Consider the following 20,230-nt stretch of genomic DNA (forward strand, 5'->3'; position numbering starts at 1 on the left):
TCTGTAGACCAGGCTGGCCTCAAATTCACTGCCATCCGCCTGCCTCTGCCACCCAAGTGCTGGGACTAAAGGCATGCACCACCACACCCAGCTTCACGCCCAAATCTTTTTGTTGTTGTTGTTGTTTGTTTTGTTTTGTTTTTCAAGACAAGGTCTATCTGTGTTAGCCTTGGCTGTCCTGGACTCGCTTTGTAGACCAGGCTGGCTTCAAACTCACAGGGATCTGCTTGCCTCTGCCTCCTGAGTGCTGGGACTAAAGGCGTGCGCCACCCCACCTCACACTCAAATCTGAACGGTAACATGCAAATGCGTTTGGATGTAAATCTTTTAACGCCATCAGCTGTAGAATGCTGGCAACGTGAAAATAGGTCACACAGTCCAACAGACTGAACTACACATTTGTTACAACAGTATGAACTCCGTGGATTTAGTAGACTCCTTAATACACGATGTTGCTCATACTCCTGAATATGCTTTTGAATAATTGGAGGAAACAAGATTTTTAGATTTGTTTTCCTCTGTGTATGGGGAGGGGGTTTCCCTGGGACCAGAGACCGACATCAGGTGTCTTCCTCCCTCACTTCCCTTTTTTTTTTTTTTTTTTTTTGAGGCAGGTGCACCTGAGTGTTCACAAATTCAGCTGGACTGGCTGGCCCTCAAAGCGTTTTCTGGCTTTGCCTCCCCAGTGTGTTGGGATGAGAGGCATGCCTCGCCCTGTTTTTAAGTGGGAACTCAAGTCCTCGGCTTGCGTGACAAGCACTTCCCCAGCTCCTTTGAGAGGGTATTTGTAGCCTAGGCTTCTCGGTCCTCCTACCTCAGCCTCCTGATTACTGTGTGTCACCACACCCGGCCAGAAAACAAATGCTCCCATGGAGTATTTTGCTGAGGTCCCTTGTTTGAGACAATGGCTTTCCAAGTTGCTTCTAAGGCCAGTGTCTGACATTTCCTGCATTGTGGTCTTGAAGTAGGACATAAATCTAATTCCTAGTTAAAAATAACATTTACCTTGACAAAGACCAGCTGTTTATACTACAGACTGGAAATTTTTTCATTGATTTATTGTTTGTTTGTTTGTTTGTTTGAGACAGGGTTTCTCTGTATAGCCTTGGCTGTCCTGGACTGGATTTGTAGACCAGGCTGGCCTCGAACTCACAGAGAGCCACCTGCCTTTGCCTTCCCAAATTGCCGTGTGCGCCATCACACCTGGCTACTTCCACTTTTAAAATTTTGTAACTTCGCCGGACGTGGTGGCGCATGCCTTTAATCCCAGCACTCGGGAGGCAGAGGCAGGGTGGGTCGCTGTGAGTTCAAGGCCAGCCTGGTCTACAAAGTGAGTCCAGGACAGCCAAGGCTACACAGTGAAACCCTGTCTCGAAAAGACAGGCAAACATAATAAATAAATAAATAAATAAAAGTTAGTAACTTCTTGTATTTAGTATTGGGGGTTGAGCCTTTGTACATGCGAGCCTTGAGTTTCACCCCAGTCTTTCTGCCCTATTTTATTTAAAATAAAATAAAGATCAAGTCAAACAATGGTCAACTACAGTTGAGCTACGGGGCACTGTTTGGGATTTTTGGACCTTTCAGTCTGGTTCTTTCCTTGTAAAGTCTGCCATCCAATATTTAGTAAAGTGGCCCTTTGGGTCTGTGCCTGAAACTTAGCTTTTTTCTTTCTTTTTTTTTTTTTTTGGTTTTTCGAGTGTCCTGGTCACTTTGTAGTCCAGGCTGGCCTCGAACTCACAGTGATCCACCTGCCTCTGCCTCCCGAGTGCTGGGACTAAAGGCGTGCGCCACCACGCCCGGCTCAAACTTAGCTTTTTGACGCACTTAAAAAGTACCCATAATTCCTAGCGAGAAAGGCAGCCCGCTGACGTTGTGGCTGCGGATTGGCTGGCCATGTGTAGTTGAGTGGGCAGCCGAGACCCGGCGGTCGCCATGATTGGCTCTGGGGCTCCTCTTCCTCAGCGCTTCAGGCTCCTTTTCTCCTTGACTCCACACTACTTCTCCCTGCTTTTAATTGGGACCTTGGCCAACAAACTCAATGTGCCACAAGTGTTACTGCCCTTCAGCCAGGAGCCAGGCCGGGTGCCCTTCTTGCTGGAGGCGCAGCGGGGTTGCTACACCTGGTGAGGGGGCGCGGGCAGAGATCACACGGTCTTGTCCCCACAGTGAAGAGGGAAGGGATTACTGGAATGGTTGTGGTCCTGCAGCAGTGTGGCGGGGCCTGAACGTGGCACCCTTGGGTGGGATGTAGCCTAAGTTGTGAGGCTCTTTAAGGTACACAAGGAACTAGGGTGGGAGTCGGCCTCCCTATTGAGACAGCTGCTCAGTGTAAGCAACTGCCGGCTCAGGCAAGCCCTGTGTCGGTTTTCCCCAGTTCGAGACCCTGAGAGCAACGACTAAACTAGGGTAACACGACCCGTTTCAGCGTGCACGGAGCTGAGTTCTGCCTGTCATGTGAGAGCCCCCTTCCCCTGGACACGGGGATTCAGTGGAAGTGGAAAGCTCTGGGGGGATGACCTTCCTGACTATAAGAGAAGGCAATGGCGGGTCATGTGGTTACCTGAGTTGTCAGGGAATTTAAAGTGAGCCCTTAGATGACAGAACGTTTGTCCTAGGTGAGAGATTTCCGTTTCCTGTAACTGGAGAAAGAGGCTTGGGCTGGGGCCAGGCACATACTAGGCAAGCCCTCCACTTAGGAACTGCAGCCCTAGCCGGGTGTGGTGGCGCAGGCCTTTAATCCCAGCACTTGGGAGGCAGAGGCAGGTGGATCGATGTGAGTTCGAGGCCAGCCTGGTTTACAAAGCAAGTCCAAGACAGCCAAGGCTACACAGAGAAACCCTGTCTCGAAAAACAAAACAAAACAAAACCAAAAGGAACTGCAGCCCCAGCCCCTTTCCTGCCTTCTCCGAGAAGCAGCGAGGTACAAGACACTCAGAGACAAGAATTCCAACTCATTTCATGGAGTATAAGGAACTTAGTCTTGTAGAGGACCCAGTGTGATGTTCGTTCAGGAATCGTTGTGGTACCGAGAGCTTTCCGTGCACCCTGGCTGCTAATGATGACTTTCCACGTCTGTTTGGTCTCAGGACGTATAGGCAACTTGCCATCTTAGCAGCTCAGGTTCTAGGCTTACAGGAAAGTCTTTTTAAGGTAAGAGCAAGCCCTGTCTTGTTGCAAACGCAGCCCCAGTGCTATGACCCACACTGTGAGGATTTGTTCATGTTTTTGTTTTTCAAAACAGGGTTTCTCTGGGCTGCTCTGACTGCCCCCCCCCCCCCGGAACTAGCTCTGTAGGCCTGGCTGGCCTAGAACTTTACTTTAAACGTCCTGGGAGGATTATAGTAACATTTCAGATCTTTGCACAGGAGATCACTGGGCAACGGTTCTGCTCAGTCTCCCGTTTTAGGTCTTGTGTCCTCTGACTGAGCTTTCTCCTTTAGAGGGTCCGTGGGCAGTCTGCCAAGGTTGGGTACACACCAGTAATCCCAGCACTCAGGGAGGCAGAGGCGGGCAGATCTCTGTGAGTTCGAGGCCAGCCTGGTCTACAAAGCGAGTCCGGAAGAGTCAAGGCTACACAGAGAAACCCTGACTTAAAAAACAAAGCAAAAAGATGTAGAGGGCCATTAGGCATACCTAGTAGCGTGTCACACGGAGAATCACAGGCGTTTCTCCCGTGTGTTACCCTGACCCGTGTATTTCATGCTCTAAACCACTGTTGTTTTTGGGGGGCGGGGTGCAGGCACTCCACTCATCGTGATGCGGTTGACGTTGAGCCTCTATATGAAAATGGCACCTCCTGTTCCCAGAGGGCGGCTCTTGTTGCCGGATCTACCCAACCAGTACGTCTCACCAGCATCATTCTTGCTCGCGAAGTGGGTACGTTACGGGGCCTGCCTGTGTGCGTTAAGGGGCCTGCCTGTGTGCGTTATGGGACCTGCCTGTGTGCATTTTGTGGATGTTGTTTCTTTTTTCTTTTTTTTTTTTTAATTAATTAATTTTTAAAATATTTATTTATTTATTTATTTATTTATTTATTTATTTATTATGTATACAGTGCTCTGCCTGCATGTCATAAGAGGGCACCAGATCACATTATAGATGGTTGTGAGCCACCATGTGGTTGCTGGGAATTGAACTCAGGACCTTTGGAAGAGCAGCCAGTGCTCTTAACCTCTGAGCCATCTCTCCAACCCTAATTAATTAATTTATTTTGGTTTTTCGAGACAGGATTTCTCTGTGTAGCCTTGGCCGTCCTGGCCTTGCTTTGTAGACCAGGCTGGCCTCGAACTCACAGCGATCCGCCTGCCTCTGCCTCCCGAGTACTGGGATTAAAGGGGGCATGCGCCACCACACCCGGCTTGTGGTTGTTCTTTCTTGAGACAGGCTCTCAAGCTAGCCTGTAATTCACTATATAGACCAGCTGGCCTCTGCCTCTGGAGTGCTGCGATTAAAAGTATGTATAACCATGACAAGCCATTTGCGGGATCCTTCAGGCTGGCTTCTGTATTTCCTTTTTCTTTTTAGGTAAGGTCTCATGTAGCTTACTCTGGCTGTGACTCACTATATAACTAACCCTGCCCCTGACCTTCGGAATCTCTTGCCTCCACCTGCCACGTCCTGGGGTAGCACATGTGCACCATCGTCTTGTGTTTGTGCAGCTTTGGGGGTTCACGCCCAGGGTTTCCTCTTTGCTAGTCAGACATCCCCCAACTAAGCTATGGCCCCAGCACAGTACTTCCTTGTTTTTGAGCTCTAGCGGTATATTTAGAAAGCAGTATCTAGATGCTGGGGTGCTTGTTGCTAAGGGAGTGTCCTAGTCCTAGTTCCTAGATTCTCTTAGCAGCCGGGGCTAAGAAAGAAACGCGCACATGCCAGCCTGTGTGTACCCACATTCTGCACTTCTTTCTGTACGTGTCCAGCTGCGCTCTAATCGGGGCTCATGCTAGATTTCTTTCCTTGGCTTACTTGCAACTTTTGCTCTCAGACCCCAGCTGGTGAGATAGGCCAGTGGGGAAAGTACTTGTCGCTAAGCCAGATGACGTAAGTTTGATCTCTGGGACCCATGTAAAGGTGGAAGAAGTGAATCAAGGCACAGCATTGTTTATTAATACCCACATGCCTGCCATGGCATGCATGTACACACGTGTACACACGTGCGCACACACACGCACACATACACAGAGAGAGAGAGAGAGGGAGAGCGAGACTTTTAAATTCTGACCTTTGTTATATATAATGTAGTCTCTTGTTTGTTCAACCCTAATGTACATAAAAGGGAGTTTCAGGGCCTGGGGAGGTGGCTCAGAGGCTAAAGCACTGGCTGCTCTTTCAGAGGACCAGGATTCAATGTCTAGCACCCGAAGGGAGCTTCGAAACCTTCTGTAACTCCAGTTCCAAGAGGTCTTCTCCCCCTTCTAGCTCCCAAGGGGAGTGTTTGCATATCACACACAGGCGTCTGTGTGTGTGTGTGTGTGTGTAAAACACCCATGCACATAAATTATTTTAAGAAGTAGTTTCAGGCAGTGGTGGCACACACTTCTAATCCGAGCACTGGGGAGGCAGAGGCAGGTGGATTTCTAAGTTTGAGGCCAGCCTGGTCTACAGAGTGAGTTCCAGGACAGCCAGAGCTGCACAGAGCAACTTGGACTTGAAAACAAAATAAATAAATAAATAAATAAATAAATAAATAAATAAAATGAAAAAGGTGCTTTCAGGATGATTTATTGAAAAAAATTGTACTGGGTCTTAGTATATTACGAGGGTGGCCTGCCCTTTACCTTGTGGTCAACCTGTTTCTGTTTCATTGGGCGTTAGAGTTACAGCTAAATTCAGTTGGGTTGTTTGTTTGTTTTAGGGAGGGTTCATGATAGTGTTTCTCTGTGTTAAATTCACGTTTTAATGTCTCTTGTGAAAAGAAAGACACTATTTCCTGAAATAAAAATGTTACCAGGCATGGTGTCACAGGCCTGTAACCTCAGTACTCAGGGAGGCAGAGGCAGAGTGATATCAGGTGCGTTCGAGGCCAGCCTGGTCTACAAAGAGAATTCCAGGGCAGCCAAGGCTGTTATACAGAGAAACCCTGTGTCAAAAACCAATTAAAAAAAAAAAAAGAGTGACACACAGCTCTGGGTCTTTTGTTTTGTTTTGTTTTAGGTTTTCCCAGACATAGTTTCTTTCTTTTTTTTTTTTTTTTTTGGTTTTTCAAGACAGGGTTTCTCTGTGTAGCCTTGGCTGTCCTGGACCCGCTTTGTAGACCAGGCTGGCCTCGAACTCACAGCGATCCACCTGCCTCTGCCTCCCGAGTGCTGGGATTAAAGGCGTGCGCCACCACGCCCGGCTCATAGTTTCTTTATGTAAAGCTCTGGCTATCCTAGTCTTGCTTTGTAGCCAACCGGGACTGGCCTCGAACTCACAGCGATTCGCCTGCCTCTGCCTCCTGAGTGCTGGGATTAAAGGTGTGTGTCACCACGCCTGGCTAGAACCAACTCTTAGCAGTGCTTTCTGGGTCATGGTGACACACGCCTTTAATCCCAGCGGGAGGCAGAGGCAATCGGATCTTTGAGTTCAAGGCCAGCCTGGTCTACAGAGCAAGTCCCAAAACAGCCAGGGCTACACAGAGAAACTATCTCTTAAAAAAAAACCAAACCAAGCAAACAAACAAATACCCTGCTCTCTGAGCTTGACAAAACAATTAAGAACACTGGCTGCTCTTCTAAAGGACTCTGTTTGATTCCCAGCACCCACATGGCAGGTCACAACCACCTCTAACTCCAGATTCAGGAGGTCCAGTGCCGCCTGCTGGCTTCCTTGGGCACTGCATGAACATACATTAAGGCAAAACACCCACACACATAAAATAAAATAAAATTTAAAAAGTAGTTGGGCCGGGCGTGGTGGCACACGCCTTTATTCCCAGCACTTGGGAGGCAGAGGCAGGTGGGTCGCTGTGAGTTCGAGGCCAGCCTGGTCTACAAAGCGAGTCTAGGACAGCCAAGGCTACACAGAGAAACCCTGTCTCGAAAAACCAAATAAAATAAAATAAAATAAAATAAATATAAAAAGTAGTTGGTTCTTTCATCCTCAGGCTTGGCAGTACATTTACCCACAAACCATCTCACAAAACAGAGGTTCTTCTTTTTGCTTTTCTGAGACAGAGTCTCTCTGCATAGCCCTGGCTGCCAGACTTTTTTTTTTTATAACCTTTAAACTCTGAGCATGGGAGGCGTTTAATGAGTCAGTGGCCCGTTTACTTACACAGGCAGCCTTCTGCTCCATTGCAGTGACGGACCACGAGCTGCGCTGTGACGTTAAGGTCGATGTGATAGACAGCATTGAAATCGTGTCCCGGACCCGGGAGCTGTATGTGGATGATGCGCCCCTCGAACTGATGGTGAGGGCCCTGGATGCCGAAGGTGAGGGGCTGGAGCTGAGCTGGGCGGCAGCTTGCCTCAAATAGGTGAGGGCCCTGGATGCCGAAGGTGAGGGGCTGGAGCTGAGCTGAGCCTCAAATAGAGCACCGCCTCAGAGGCTGAGCGTTCAGAAGCAGGAACGAACGTGCATAACATAGTGGACTAGAAGTGGGGCCTGTGTTCTCATTTGGGGCTCACATACAAGAGAGTTGGCAGTGCAGAATATAGTTCAATAGACCAGCTGCCTCCTTGCAAAAAAACAAAAACAAAAAGCTACTGCTTTTTCTGCCTTTTTTCTTTGTTTGTTTGGTTTTTCGAGACAGGGTCTCTCTGTGTAGCCTTGGCTGTCCTGGACTCGCTTTGTAGACCAGGCTGGCCTCGAACTCACAGTGATCCGCCTGCCTCTGCCTCCCGAGTGCTGGGATTACAGGTGTGTGCCACCACGCCAGGCGTACACCACTGTGCCTGGCTTTGAAGAAGTTTTAATCCCAGCACTCGGGAGGCAGAGGCATGCAGCTCTCTCTGTGAGTTTGAGGCCAGCCTGGTCTACATCTGAAAGCTCCAAAACAGCCAGAGCTGGTATACAGAGAAACCCTGTCTTGAAAAACCAAAAAAAAAAAAAAAAAAAAAAAAAAAGGAACCAGGGTTAAGTATGCCTGTCAACCATGAAGTGTCTGTTAGGTGGCCTCCTGAGAGAGCCTGTTCCATGAGGGCCCTTTCTACTTTAAGAAGCCTGTTGGAACTGGCCAGTCTTGGTGCACACTAATCCCAGCACTCAGGAGGCAGAGGCAGGTAGGTTTCTGAGTTCGAGGCCAGCTTGGTCTCTCTCTCTCTCACACATACACACACACACACACACACACACACACACACAAGCCTGTTGGGACAGCACTCACATTTCTGTGTAAGGATCTTTCTTGTATGTGTTTTAACTGATTAATAAAAGTGATGTTGTTTGTTACAGGAAATACCTAAAATGACTTTCTGGCTCTCTTGTTGGAGATACTTGAACGTTTTGGAATGTGTGATTCCATCTTGGCTTTTGGCTTTCTCTACAGGAAACACGTTCAGTACTTTGGCAGGCATGGTGTTTGAATGGAGTATTGCCCAGGAAGCCGAGGCAGCAAGAGGAGCGCTGTCTAGCAAAATTAGGTAAAGTAGGAGCCTAAGATTTTTATGTTTAATATAAGGAAATGATAAGAAGATGTCAGGCAGTGGATATGATAGTAGATGAGGAATTTATTAAATGAACATGGGGAGAAGGTAAGGGGGAAGGGTACCCCAGACAGAGACAGACAGACAGAGACAGACAGACAGAGACAGAGGAAGAGAGAAGAGAGGAAGAGAGAGAAGAGAGGGAGGGGTCAGGTAGGTCTGTCCTTTTATCTACTGGGCAGGGCCACGCCCCATGGCAGATAGGCAATGACATCACAGGTAGGCAGCCTGGACTGAAGAGAATTCTAACAAACATAATGTCCCTATGTGACTCACTGTGCCACAGCTGGCTGTGTGGATCTTGATAACTCTACTGTCGGGATTTTTTTTTTCTTTTAATAGATACATTCACTAGGGAAAGTGTCTTTGGTAGAAAGACAGAGGAGATACACGTCGGAACCTCTGTGAAAGTTCGCATGAGCCTCTGTTGGGGACCGTGTGAGGTCAGGCTGTCTGCTCATGTTGAATTAGACTAAAACAATTAGCCGGCTGTGTCGGAAAGCACGTTTAATCCCAGAATTTGGGGGGCAGAAGCAAGCTGATCTTTGTGAGTTCAAAACTACTTTGATATATAATAGGACAGTCTTTTATTTATTTTTTATATTTTGGTTTTTCCAAGACAGGGTTTCTCTGTGTAGCCTTGGCTGTCCTGGACTCGCTTTGTAGACCAGGCTGGCTTTGAACTCAGAGATCTGACTGTCTCTGCTTCCTGAGTGCTGGGATTATAGGTGTGGGCCACTGCACCCAGCTAGGACAGTCTTAAAAAAATAAAATTAACAACAAGAAGGATGCTATTTTCAGTACCAAAGAACAGATAACAGATAAACAGATAGTGTTAAAAAGTGGGCGGCGGAGGCTAGAGGTGTACGGCGGAGCTGCACAGAGGGATGGAATCACACCACACAACACATCCACTGAGGAGGTTTAATAAGGGGATGCAGAAACTGTCTCCCAAGACATAGGGGGAGAAGGAAAGGGAAAGGGTACCCCAGAGAGAGAGAGAGAGAGAGAGAGAGAGAGAGAGAGAGAGAGAGAGAGAAGAGGTAAAGATGGAGGGTCTGCCTTTTATATAGCCTTGGGCAGGGCCACGCCCCCGTGGCGGGTAAGCAATGACATCACAGGTAGGCAGCCTGAAGCAGAATCCTAACATTCCTACCTTTTCCTATATTTAAAAAATGAGGAACGTTGGATTGTTTTTATATAAGGTAAGTTAAAGTATATAAATGTAGGTAATGGAGAAAAGAGATAGAAAAAAAGCAATAGCAACAAAATGTCCAAATTATATCCTGAAGAGGAAGGAAACGTTTTGTCCTGAAAGTTTAAGGTAGAAGGCAGGCTATGTCAGCCATGTCCTGCAGCAGATAGGGACCAAGGAGTGCTGGGGGAACCTGGAGCTGTCTGACCAGTGCCTGGAGCACACCATTTCAGCCTTTTGCAAATGGATAAGGGTCGAAGTAGTTGTCTTAATTACTTCCTGCTGACAATAGGGTGGCAATAGGGCATTTAAAAGGCTGAAATGAGCCGGGCATGGTGGCGCATGCCTTTAATCCCAGCACTCGGGAGGCAGAGGCAAGTGGATCGCTGTGAGTTCGAGGCCAGCCTGGTCTACAAAGTGAGTCCAGGATAGCCAAGGCTACACAGAGAGACCCTGTCTCAAAAAACCAAAAAAAAAAAAAAAAAAAAAAAAGGCTGAAATGTTGGCCAGGTTCAGAAGAACAGGCTATTGTATTTGCTGTCCAGGGTCTGAGAATATCTGCAGCTGGGAAGGGCAGTGCAGGCCCAGCTAGGAGGAACAATGCAGGTCCGGCTGGCGGGATTTCTGAGGCTGGGTGGGAGCACTTGTGGGCAGCTGCTTTGATGATGTCCCAGATGCAGGAGGCCTGGCAGGATGCTAGAACATATATGCAGGCAGAAGACAAAGTAGGTTAGGGAGAAAATTACTTTAGGTGTGCATTTGAAACTCTTGGGAGAGCAGAGAGACAATGTTGACATTGAGAATTTTGGGAGCGCAAAGAAAAAGTCTATATATGGGAGCTTCCTTCCATTTTACCCTAGGAAAGGCTTGAACATGGGAGAGCAAAGAAAAAGTCTATATATGGGAGCTTCCTTCCATTTTCCCGATTCTTGGCAATAATTAAAACAGTTTAGTCCAAGGATCTGCCCAATTTGGTTGCAGAGGCATGTAAGCTTTAAGGTGGGTGTCCCAAAGGCGGTCAGGAAGAACTGAACGTTTCCCATGGGGAGGTGAGGCCAATAAGCCATCAAGGCATCCCCCAAAACGGTTAGTGACCCAAGGGACTGGTGCAGACCAGTTAGTAGCTCGTCCGCACTAACCAGCGACCAACGGCCTAGCTCAACAGATGAGCTAGCCACAGGAATTTTTCAGCGGCTGTCGCAGAACCGTAGAAACTCACCCGATGGGGACAAGCCTAGTTGAGGGTCAGCAAAGAGGTTGGGTACCTTTGCCCTCAATGAACCAGAGAGGTGTCGACAGTCTCTTAGACAAAGGGGAGTGTTTTTGTGACTAGAAAGGGATAGTTTAGCTGGGGTTGGGTGTAGAAAGGTGTCAATGAGGCAGTTAGGGAGAGGGGGGTCCCAAAACCAGGGAAAAGGACAAGGAATCCCACCCCTAGGTGAGAAACTTAGACTTCAGATTGTATTACTTATCTGGACTTAATTTGACCTGAGAGATGGATTTCTTGGAACTCACAAGAATCCTTTTACGTTCACAAAGGGAGATAAATTTCAGACACATGAGCAGCATCACTGAAATCTGCAGTGAAATACACATTGTTAGACATTAACACATTGTAAGAAAAGACAGTAGACATATATAGCATAGTACAGGCTTGGGAAAAGAACTTTGTGTTAAGAGCACAAACACTCTGAGATGAGGTCAGGGAAGGCAGAAGCCCTTTTGTCCTCTGTGGAACAGTAACAAAAGGAAATTTAAAATCTTGGAACTATGGTAGGACCGTATAGTGGAATGATTTACCATAATTAGATTAATAAACCAGAGCTCCATTGATCAGTCTCAATACTTTGAACAGTTAATACAACAATATCATAGCAACAGGAAGAAATGAAGCATCCTTTAGACATGGTGACCTTCGTAACTTACAGTTACGTTCTTAAAACACCTTTTTGAAAGCTTTAAGTAATAGGTGAAATGGACAGTTTGGTCTCCTGCATATGAAGAGGGCTGGGAAGGTTCCTGAAGTCTCCCATAATAGAAGCTGGCCATGTGACTGTGTAACCCTTTTGGCTGCATCTGAGACAGGTCTCTGGCAGAGCTGGCTCAGGCTGGACCCTGGCGGGAAGGGGCATGCAGACTTCTATTTTCTTCGGGTAGTGGTTAAGGCCTGGATTAGTTTGAGCCTGTCGGGAAGGCCTCTCGGATTTTAAAGATTTACCAGTCCTTATATGGGGCTCAGGACACATCCTCAGCTTTTTAATTAAAATGGCAATGAGACCACAGTCTTGTCTATCTTAAGAATATTTAAATAGACAGACTAAGACTTTAGGTTTTATCTCTGTTAAGTTGGAACGTTAAAAACACAAGTACAGTCCAAAAACACAGTTGATAAAAGAGAACAGGACAGTTTTTGTATGACCAATAATATTACCTTTAGAATTTTAGGCTAAACATGGTTTAAGGCAATGATTGAAAATCTAATACTGGAGCCGGGCGTGGTGGCACACGCCTTTAATCCCAGCACTCGGGAGGCAGAGGCAGGCGGATCGCAGTGAGTTCAAGGCCAGCCTGGACTACAAAGTGAGTCCAGGACAGTCAAGGCTACACAGAGAAACCTTGTCTCGAAAAAAAACCAAAAACAAAAACAAAAACAAAACCAAAAACAAAAACAAAAAAAATTAAAAAAAAAGAAAATCTAATACTGTAAACAAGTGAATGTTAATACAGTAGAACATTATAAAATAACTTTAAAAAACCTGTATCAGAGCCATTAGCCAGGAAGCTTGTAGTTGAATCCAGGTTAGCAGGTGACAGAAGAAACATCATTTATTTACTTGTCTAGGAATTAGGAAAAGCATAGATTAGAATCAAACATTTGGATCAGGATAAAAACATAACCAATAAACAGTTATACACCCAATAAGCAATTTAGCCTAAATTGTAGTCCCACAGCAGTCTTAGCCACAGGGTAGTCCTTCTGGAAATAAGAAATTGAAACTCAATCCATGCATGGGTGTGGTGGGGCACGCCTTTAATTCCAGCACTCAGGAGGCGGAGGCAGGCAGATCTCTGTATTAAGAGGCCAGCCTGGTCTACAGAGCAAGTTCCTGGACAGCCAAGGCTACACAAAGAAACCCTGTCTCAAAAGACTAAACAAACAAACAAACAAGCAAACAGGCCCTGTTTCAAAAGGCTCACAAGCAAGCAAAGGGATTTCAGAGCTCTTTACGCAGGCAGGCTTTATAGAGCCTGAAGTTCAGAAGCCCACTGACCCACTAGAGACAAAGCTCACACTGTACCTCTAGGATTCTGAAGTTCTCGGAAGCGGAGTATTCTCCCCCTGACTACATAGCTGAGATGGAAAAGGACGAGCAGCAAGGGGACGTGATTCTGGTGTCTGGGATGAGGACTGGAGCTGCTGTTGTGAAAGTCCGAGTTTACGAGCCCTTCTACAAGGTAAACCGTCTGCGTGAGGCAGCCATCCAAAGTCTTGACACAGGATCTAGCAGAAGCAGTGTCTGTCTTGCCACTATTTGGCCCAGTAGTCAGTCATTTCTTTGAAAAATCCATTTCAAGCCTGTGGTGGTGGTGCAATAGCACTCAGGAGGCAGAGGCAGGGGGATCCCTGTGAATGCAAGGTTATCCTGGTCTACACAGTGAATTTCAGACCAGCCAGGGCTACATAGTGAGATTATTCACCAGTTATTTTTCTGTTCTTTTCTTTCTTTCTTTCTTTCTTTCTTTTTCTTTCTTTTTTTTTTCTTTTTCTTTTTCTTTTTTTTTTTTAGACAGGGTTTCTCTGTCTAATAGCTCTAGCTGTCCTGGATTCCCTCTGTATACGAGGCTGGCCTTGAACTCATGAAGATCCACCTGTCTCTGCCTCCCAAGTGCTGGGATTAAAGACATGTGCCACCACCACCTGCCTCTATTTTTTAAATTTTTTAAATTTTTCATGTGTTTTCAGGAAAGAGTTTCTCTGTGTTGTCTGGACTTGATTTGTAGACTAGGCTGGCCTTGAATGCACAGAAATCTCAAATACTGGGATTACAGGTGTGTGCCACCATGCCCAAGAGACAGAGTTTCTCTATGTAGGCTTGGCTGTCCCGGACTGGCTTTGTAGACCAGGCTGACCTTGAACTCACAGCAATCTGCCTGCTTCTGCCTCTCAGATGCTGGGATTAAAGGCATGTGCCACCAAACCTGGCTAGTTTATCTTATTTTTTAATTAAAACAATATTTTAAATGTAATGTTTGGCTATGTGTATGTCTCTCACTGCATGTATGCCTGGTGCGCTTGGAGGCTAGAGGAGGCCATGCCCAGGAACTGGGGTACAGCGGGTTCTGGGAGGTGAACCCAGGTCCTCTCCATAAACAACAGCTGCTGCTGCTTCTTCTGCTTCTTCTTCTTCTTCTCCTCCTCCTCCTCCTCCTCCTCTTCCTCCTCCTCGTCCTCCTCCTCCTCCAGGCCTACTTATTTATTTTAGGTATATGCTTTATATTTAATAATTAAAGCAATGATAGATAGAAGGTACCAGGCAGCAGATATTTTGTTATAGAGGAGTTTATTAAATGAGCATGGGGGAGAGGGAAAGGGGGAGGGGGACCCTAGAGGGAGAGAGACAGAGACAGAGGAAGAACGAGAATAGAAAGAAAGAGTAAGGGGGGGGGAGAGAGAGAGAGATAGGAGAGGGGGGAGGAGAGGGCATAGGTAGAGAGTGGCGAGAGAGAAACCACGTGGAGGGTCTGTCCTTTTATATGGCCCTGGGCAGGGTCATCCCCCCTCCTCGCCCCATAGCAGGTAAGTGATGACATCACAGGTAGGCGACTGAAGCAGAATCCTAACAATATGAGTACTCTATTTTCATGGACAGCAAAAGAGGGAATCAGATCCCATTGTAGATGGCTGTGAGCCATCATGTGCTTGCTGGGAATTGAACTCAGGACCTCTGGAAGAGCAGCTAGGGCTCTTAACCACTGAGCCATCTCTCCAGCCCACTACAAGGGTTCTTAACCACTTGTCTTAATATTTTCATTGCTTCCACAAAACACCATTGTCATTCATTGTCCAGCAGAGTCCCACAGCCTGTGGGTCAGTCCAGGTTCCACAGCCTGTGGGTTGTTTCAGGAACTGCTTGCTTCTGGAGGAGAATGGACGGACCCTGAGGTCAAATGTCCCAAGCTCCCCCTTCTTGCTCAGAGAAGCATAGAGCACTCAGCGTGAGGCCCATCTTCTGGATGCTAAGCCAGGTTCCATGTCTCAGGGAGAGGTAGCGAGTGAGCTTTCCATGGACTGTTACAGTTCAGCTCTCTTAGAATGACACGGCTGGTGTCAGCAGTGGAGACGCCACAAGACCTCTATGATTCCAAATTGTTTCAGTTCCTTGTTTGAGCTGCTGTGCTAAGCGCACCAGAGGAAGCAGGCCATGTCTAAAGCCCACTGGCAGGCAAGTGTGATGAGACACAGGCCCAGCAGTGCTTGACTGGGGGTCAGGGGTGGGGGATGTCAGCAGTCCCCAGTGGCTGCCGAGGCCATTCCCCCATCACTGCCTGACCTCTAGGTGTTTCCACCCAGAATAAGTGGAGTCTCAGATGGTCTTGGCGGAGGACAGCAAGCAAGAGAGCAGGCATGCACCCAGCAAACCAGCCAGACTTTTATTTATAAACCTCGGGCAGTGGGAGGGGTTTTGAGGAGGAATGTGTCTGATTCACTAGAGCTAAGGGTGCCAGAATACTTAATTTACATGCAGTGGTAGAGCACCTCACTTACATGCAGTAAGGAGGGGGCCAATACAAGAAGGAGAAAGCAGCCTAGCACGCCTTTAATCCCAGCATTCGGGAGGCAGAGGCAGGCAGATTAACGTGAGTTCCAGGCCAGCCTGGTCTACAAAGTGAGTCCAGGACAGTCAAGGCTACACAGAGAGACCCTGTCTTGAAAAAACAAAGAAACAAAAAACAAAATACATTTTAAACTTTTTAAGAAATGAAGGAAGGAAGGGAGGGAGGGGAAGGGAGAAAGGAAGGAAGGAAGGAAGAAAAATAGAAAGAAAAAAGAAAGAAAAGAAAAGAAAAGAAAGAGAAATGAGTGCACTGGGCTTGCTTTCTTACCTACCATCTGTTTGCTCTAACCTGAAAGCAAAGGCCTATCAGCTGGGGAGAGAAGGAAAGAGAGGGAGAGAGAGACATAGCTGAAGATGGAGGCAAGGGGTGGGGGTGGGGGGCTGGAGACAGAGGGGGGCAGCTGGAGACAGAGGGGGGCAGCTGGAGACAGAGAGGGACAGCTGGAGAGCTTTTGACTAAAAGGCTGCATCTCAGATGGCTTTACAACCGCTTTCAGGTTAACCAGAAATGATTTGTCAATATTAGGAAATAATTTTTTTTTTTTGGTCTTTATATATTTTTTAAACTTACGAAAAGTGCGCTGGTGAGATTTCTCAGTGAGGAAGGATCCCTGCTGCCAAGTCTGACAACCTGTATTTGATCCCCGGACCCACTTGGTAGGAGGCGAGAATTGACTTCTGCAAATTCTCCTCTGACCTCCATACATACCGTGACAGCCATGTTTCCACACATGTACAAAACAAATAAATGTAAAAACTGTTGTTTTTAGCTTACTAAAAGTAAGCTTGCTGGGTGCTGGTGACACATGCGTTTAATCCCAGCATTCGGAGGCAGAGGCAGGTGGATCTCTGAGTTTAAGGCCAGCCTGGTCTACAGAAGGAGTTCCAGGACAGCCAGGGCTACACAAAGAAACCTTGTCTCAAACAAAACAAAAGTAACCTTTGAACAAGGCAGGGGCTTTGATGATTTTTGCTTAATTATTTCTGTTCCTCTTTTAGAAAGTGGCAGCGTCCTTGATCCGCCTACTTGTTCTGGAGAACATATTTCTCATTCCATCCCACGACATGTATCTCTTAGTTGGAGCCTATATTAAATACCGAGTTGCAAAAATGGTTCAGGGGAGAATGACAGGTAAGACGGCTTAGCTTTTCCCATGACCACCTTCTTAAGTTCCCTTGGGGTAATACAGGAGGAAGTGCAGCAGCCACGGGCAACCTCCTTTGTCTTTCAGAATTTGTACTATGATGCTTCTTTTTTGTTTTTTGTTTGTTTGTTTGTTTTTTGGTTTTTTGAGACAGGGTTTCTCTGTGTAGCCTTGGCTGTCCTGGACTCACTTTGTAGACCAGGCTGGCCTCGAACTCACAGCGATCCTCCTGCCTCTGCCTCCCGAGTGCTGGGATTAAAGGTGTGCACCACCACGCCCGGCCTACTATGATGCTTCTAAGTACCCAAAGTTTGCAAAGTTTGCAGAGTTTCTTGACATATTTCACTTAGCCAATGACACTTAGCTCACTGAGACATGGGCATTTTTGCATTTACAAAATGCATGCACACACACACACAAAAAGAGATAACAGTGCAGAATTACCAGCTGATGGGGCCGAGTAAGAAGAGTTTATCAGATGGTCTCTCTCTCCTTCTCTCTCTCTCTCTCTCTCTCCCTCTCTCTCTCTCTCTCTCTCTCTCTCTCTCTCTGTAGCATTGTTTCTTTATAAGCTCAGTCCATTAGCTAATTTTTTTTTTGTTTTTCGACACAGGCTTTCTTTGTGTAACAGCCTTGGCTTTCCGGAACTTACTTTGTAGACCAGACTGACCTCACACTCACAGAGATCCACCTGCTTCTGCCTCCCCTGTGCTGGCATTAAAGCCTTAGCTAAACTTAATAGTCTATGGGCTATACAAGCACACTGAATTAACAAAGTTATGTGGAGCCCGTTTGCTCAGCCCTTTCCATACTTACTTGGTGGTCATCTACCCAGTTCACTGGGTTGGTTTGCTTTGCTGTTGCTATTTTTACAAAGATGTATGTATGTATGTATGTATTAATTTATTTATTTTGTTTTTTTGAGACAGTATTTCTCAGTGTAGCCTTGGCTGTCCTGGACTCACTTTGTAGACCAGGCTGGCCTCGAACTCACAGTGATCCGCCTGCCTCTGCCTCCCGAGTGCTGGGATTAACTGTATGTGCCACCACACCCAGCAATGTATTTTAATCTTAATTATGTGTATATGTATGTATTTGTGTGTGGTTGTGTGTACATGTCAGTGCAGATGCCCACAGAGTCCTGAAGAGACTCAATGGTAGGTCCCTTGGAGTTGGAATTATAGGGGGTTGGGAGCCACCTGATTGTACGCTGGGCACTGAACTCTGATCCTCTGGAAGAGCAGTGCACACCCTTAACCACTGAGCCAGCTCTCTAGCCCCACTGCTGCGTGTGTGTGTGTGTGTGTGTGTGTGTGTGTGTGTGTTTTCTTTTCTTTTCTTTTCTTTTTTTAGGTAGAGTCTATTTATAGCCCTGGCTGTCCTGGAACTCATATATAGACCAGGCTAACCTTGAACTCACAGAGATCCACCTGCCTCTGCCCTCTGTGTACTTAAATGAAAAGTGTGTGCCACCACACCTGGCTATTGCCATCATTTGAGACAGTATCTCAGGTAAATTCAGGCTGACCTCAAAGTCCCTAGGTAACTGAGGCTGGCCTTGAGCTCCTGATCTTCCTGCTGCCTCTGGGGACTGCAAGGGTGCAGCAGCACTCAGCAGCTCGCTGGTGTTCGAGTATGGCAGTGGTTAGGTTACAGCATCCCTTCTTTCCAGAAGCTGCAGATTCATCACTGGGAAAAGGGCATTAGAAACAAATCCTACCGCTGGTTTCAGTTCCAGTGCCCTGTCACACGGTGCGCTGGGCCAACCCTCTCCCTGGAGTGGCTGCTGCTGTGACTTGTGTCTGCCCTTCATGCCTTACAGAGGTGAAATTTCCCCTGGAACATTACACCTTGGAATTGCAAGACCACATTGTTACAGATAATAGGCATCTGTCCGGAAAAGTGGCTCTCCTGGATGAGAAAACAGCCGTGGTGACTGCTCTCCAACTGGGTCACACTAACCTTGTCTTTGTCCACAAAAGTATCCTTTGGTTCAAGTTTTAGTGGTTAATCTGAATTTCTCTGGCACATTAGGCATGGTTCTTGGTAAAATACCTTATTAAGAGTGAATGAAGGGGGTTGGAGAGGTGGCTCAGAGGTTAAGAGCACTGACTGCTCTTCTAAAGGTCCTGAGTTCAATTCCCAGCAACCACATGGTGGCTCACAACCATCTGTACTGTGATCTGGTGCCCTCTTCTGGTCTGCAAATGTACATTCAGGCAGAATACTGTATACATAATAGATAAATCTTAAAAAAAAAAAAGAGTGAATGAAGGGCTGGGCGTAGTGGTGCACACCCTTAATCCCAGCACTTGGGAGGCAGAGGCAGGTGGATCGCTGTGAGTTTGAAGCCTGCCTGGTCTACAGAGTGAGTCCAGGATAGCCAAGGCTACACAGAGAAACCCTGTCTTGAAAAATCAAAAGAAAGAAAAAAAATGTGAACGAAGGGCTGGAGAGATGGCTCAGCTGTTAACAGCAGTGCTGCTCTTCCCGAGGACCAAGGTTCGATTCTTGTGTCTCTGTGGTAGTTGTGACTGCAGGTTCAGAGGCTCTGACGGTCTCTTCTGGCCTCCTCGGGGCACTGCGCATGCACACGGCGCACAGAGATACTACACGGCGCACAGAGATACTACACATGCGGGCAACCCCTTCACATAAAATAAAAATGTTACAATAAAAGAAAGCTAAAAGGCTGCAGTAGTGGGAAGTCTGGGTAGCGCTGTCAGTAAAAGTAGCTCAGTTTTGAAAAGAAGGAAAGAGAAGCAGGTAGAAAGTAGAAAAAGACGTGAAGAGATCTACTGTTTTTGAGAGACAGGTCTCATGTAGCCCAGGCTGGCCTCTAGGTCATGGTGTAGCAGATGATAACCTGAGCTTTTGCTCCTGCACCCCCAGGTGCTATGGTTACAGGTGTGTACCACACTTTGGGTTTATAGGGTGCTAGGAAGGGACCCCAGGGGTTCATCTTGCTGGGTAAGCCTTCTGACAGCTGGTCTGCATCCCCAGCCCAAGGAGAACGGAAGAGTTAAAGAGGAAGTTGGAACTGAAGGGAACAGGGCAGCAAGGTCACTGGCAGGAAGTGAAGCGGAGGAGACGTCTCTGGTGGAGTGTGAATCAGGGTTCGGTGGAGTGTGAGTCAGGGTTCGGTGGTGTGAGTCGGGGGCCGGTGGTGAGAGTCAGGGGTCGGCGGCGTGTGAGTCGGGGGCTGGCGGGGTGTGAGTCGGGGGTCGGCGGCGTGTGAGTCGGGGGTCGGCGGCGTGTGAGTCGGGGGCCGGCGGGGTGTGAGTCGGGGGTCGGCGGCGTGTGAGTCGGGGCCGGCGGCGTGTGAGTCAGGGGCCGGCGGGGTGGGAGTCAGGGGTCAGGGGTCAGGTATGTTATTCTGGCAGCAGGGGTGACTCTGTGTAGAAGCCAGCCTGATAGTCTTCCTTT

The 20,230-nt window shown here is 47.4% G+C and overlaps 1 protein-coding gene across 12 annotated transcripts in view; it reads left to right on the forward strand.

Moving 5' to 3' along the window:
• Positions 1-1,901: 1,901 nt before the first annotated feature.
• NUP210L (nucleoporin 210 like) overlaps positions 1,902-20,230 on the forward strand; it is a 93,875-nt gene continuing 75,546 nt past the window's right edge. For all 12 annotated transcript variants that reach the window (XR_014776804.1, XR_014776805.1, XR_014776806.1 and 9 more), the window contains exons 1-7: positions 1,902-2,126; positions 3,743-3,879; positions 7,284-7,415; positions 8,471-8,564; positions 13,128-13,278; positions 16,659-16,791; positions 18,627-18,785. Coding sequence is in view for 9 of the 12 variants with exons in the window: in XM_084769138.1 (XP_084625264.1) it covers positions 1,936-2,126; positions 3,743-3,879; positions 7,284-7,415; positions 8,471-8,564; positions 13,128-13,278; positions 16,659-16,791; positions 18,627-18,785 (997 nt within the window). In the remaining 3 variants the exon portion in view is untranslated. The remainder of the gene's footprint in view (positions 2,127-3,742; positions 3,880-7,283; positions 7,416-8,470; positions 8,565-13,127; positions 13,279-16,658; positions 16,792-18,626; positions 18,786-20,230) is intronic.

The sequence above is a fragment of the Acomys minous genome, assembly GCF_964271855.1.
Source record: "Acomys minous genome assembly, chromosome: 19".
NCBI classification, from domain to species: Eukaryota; Metazoa; Chordata; class Mammalia; order Rodentia; family Muridae; genus Acomys; species Acomys minous.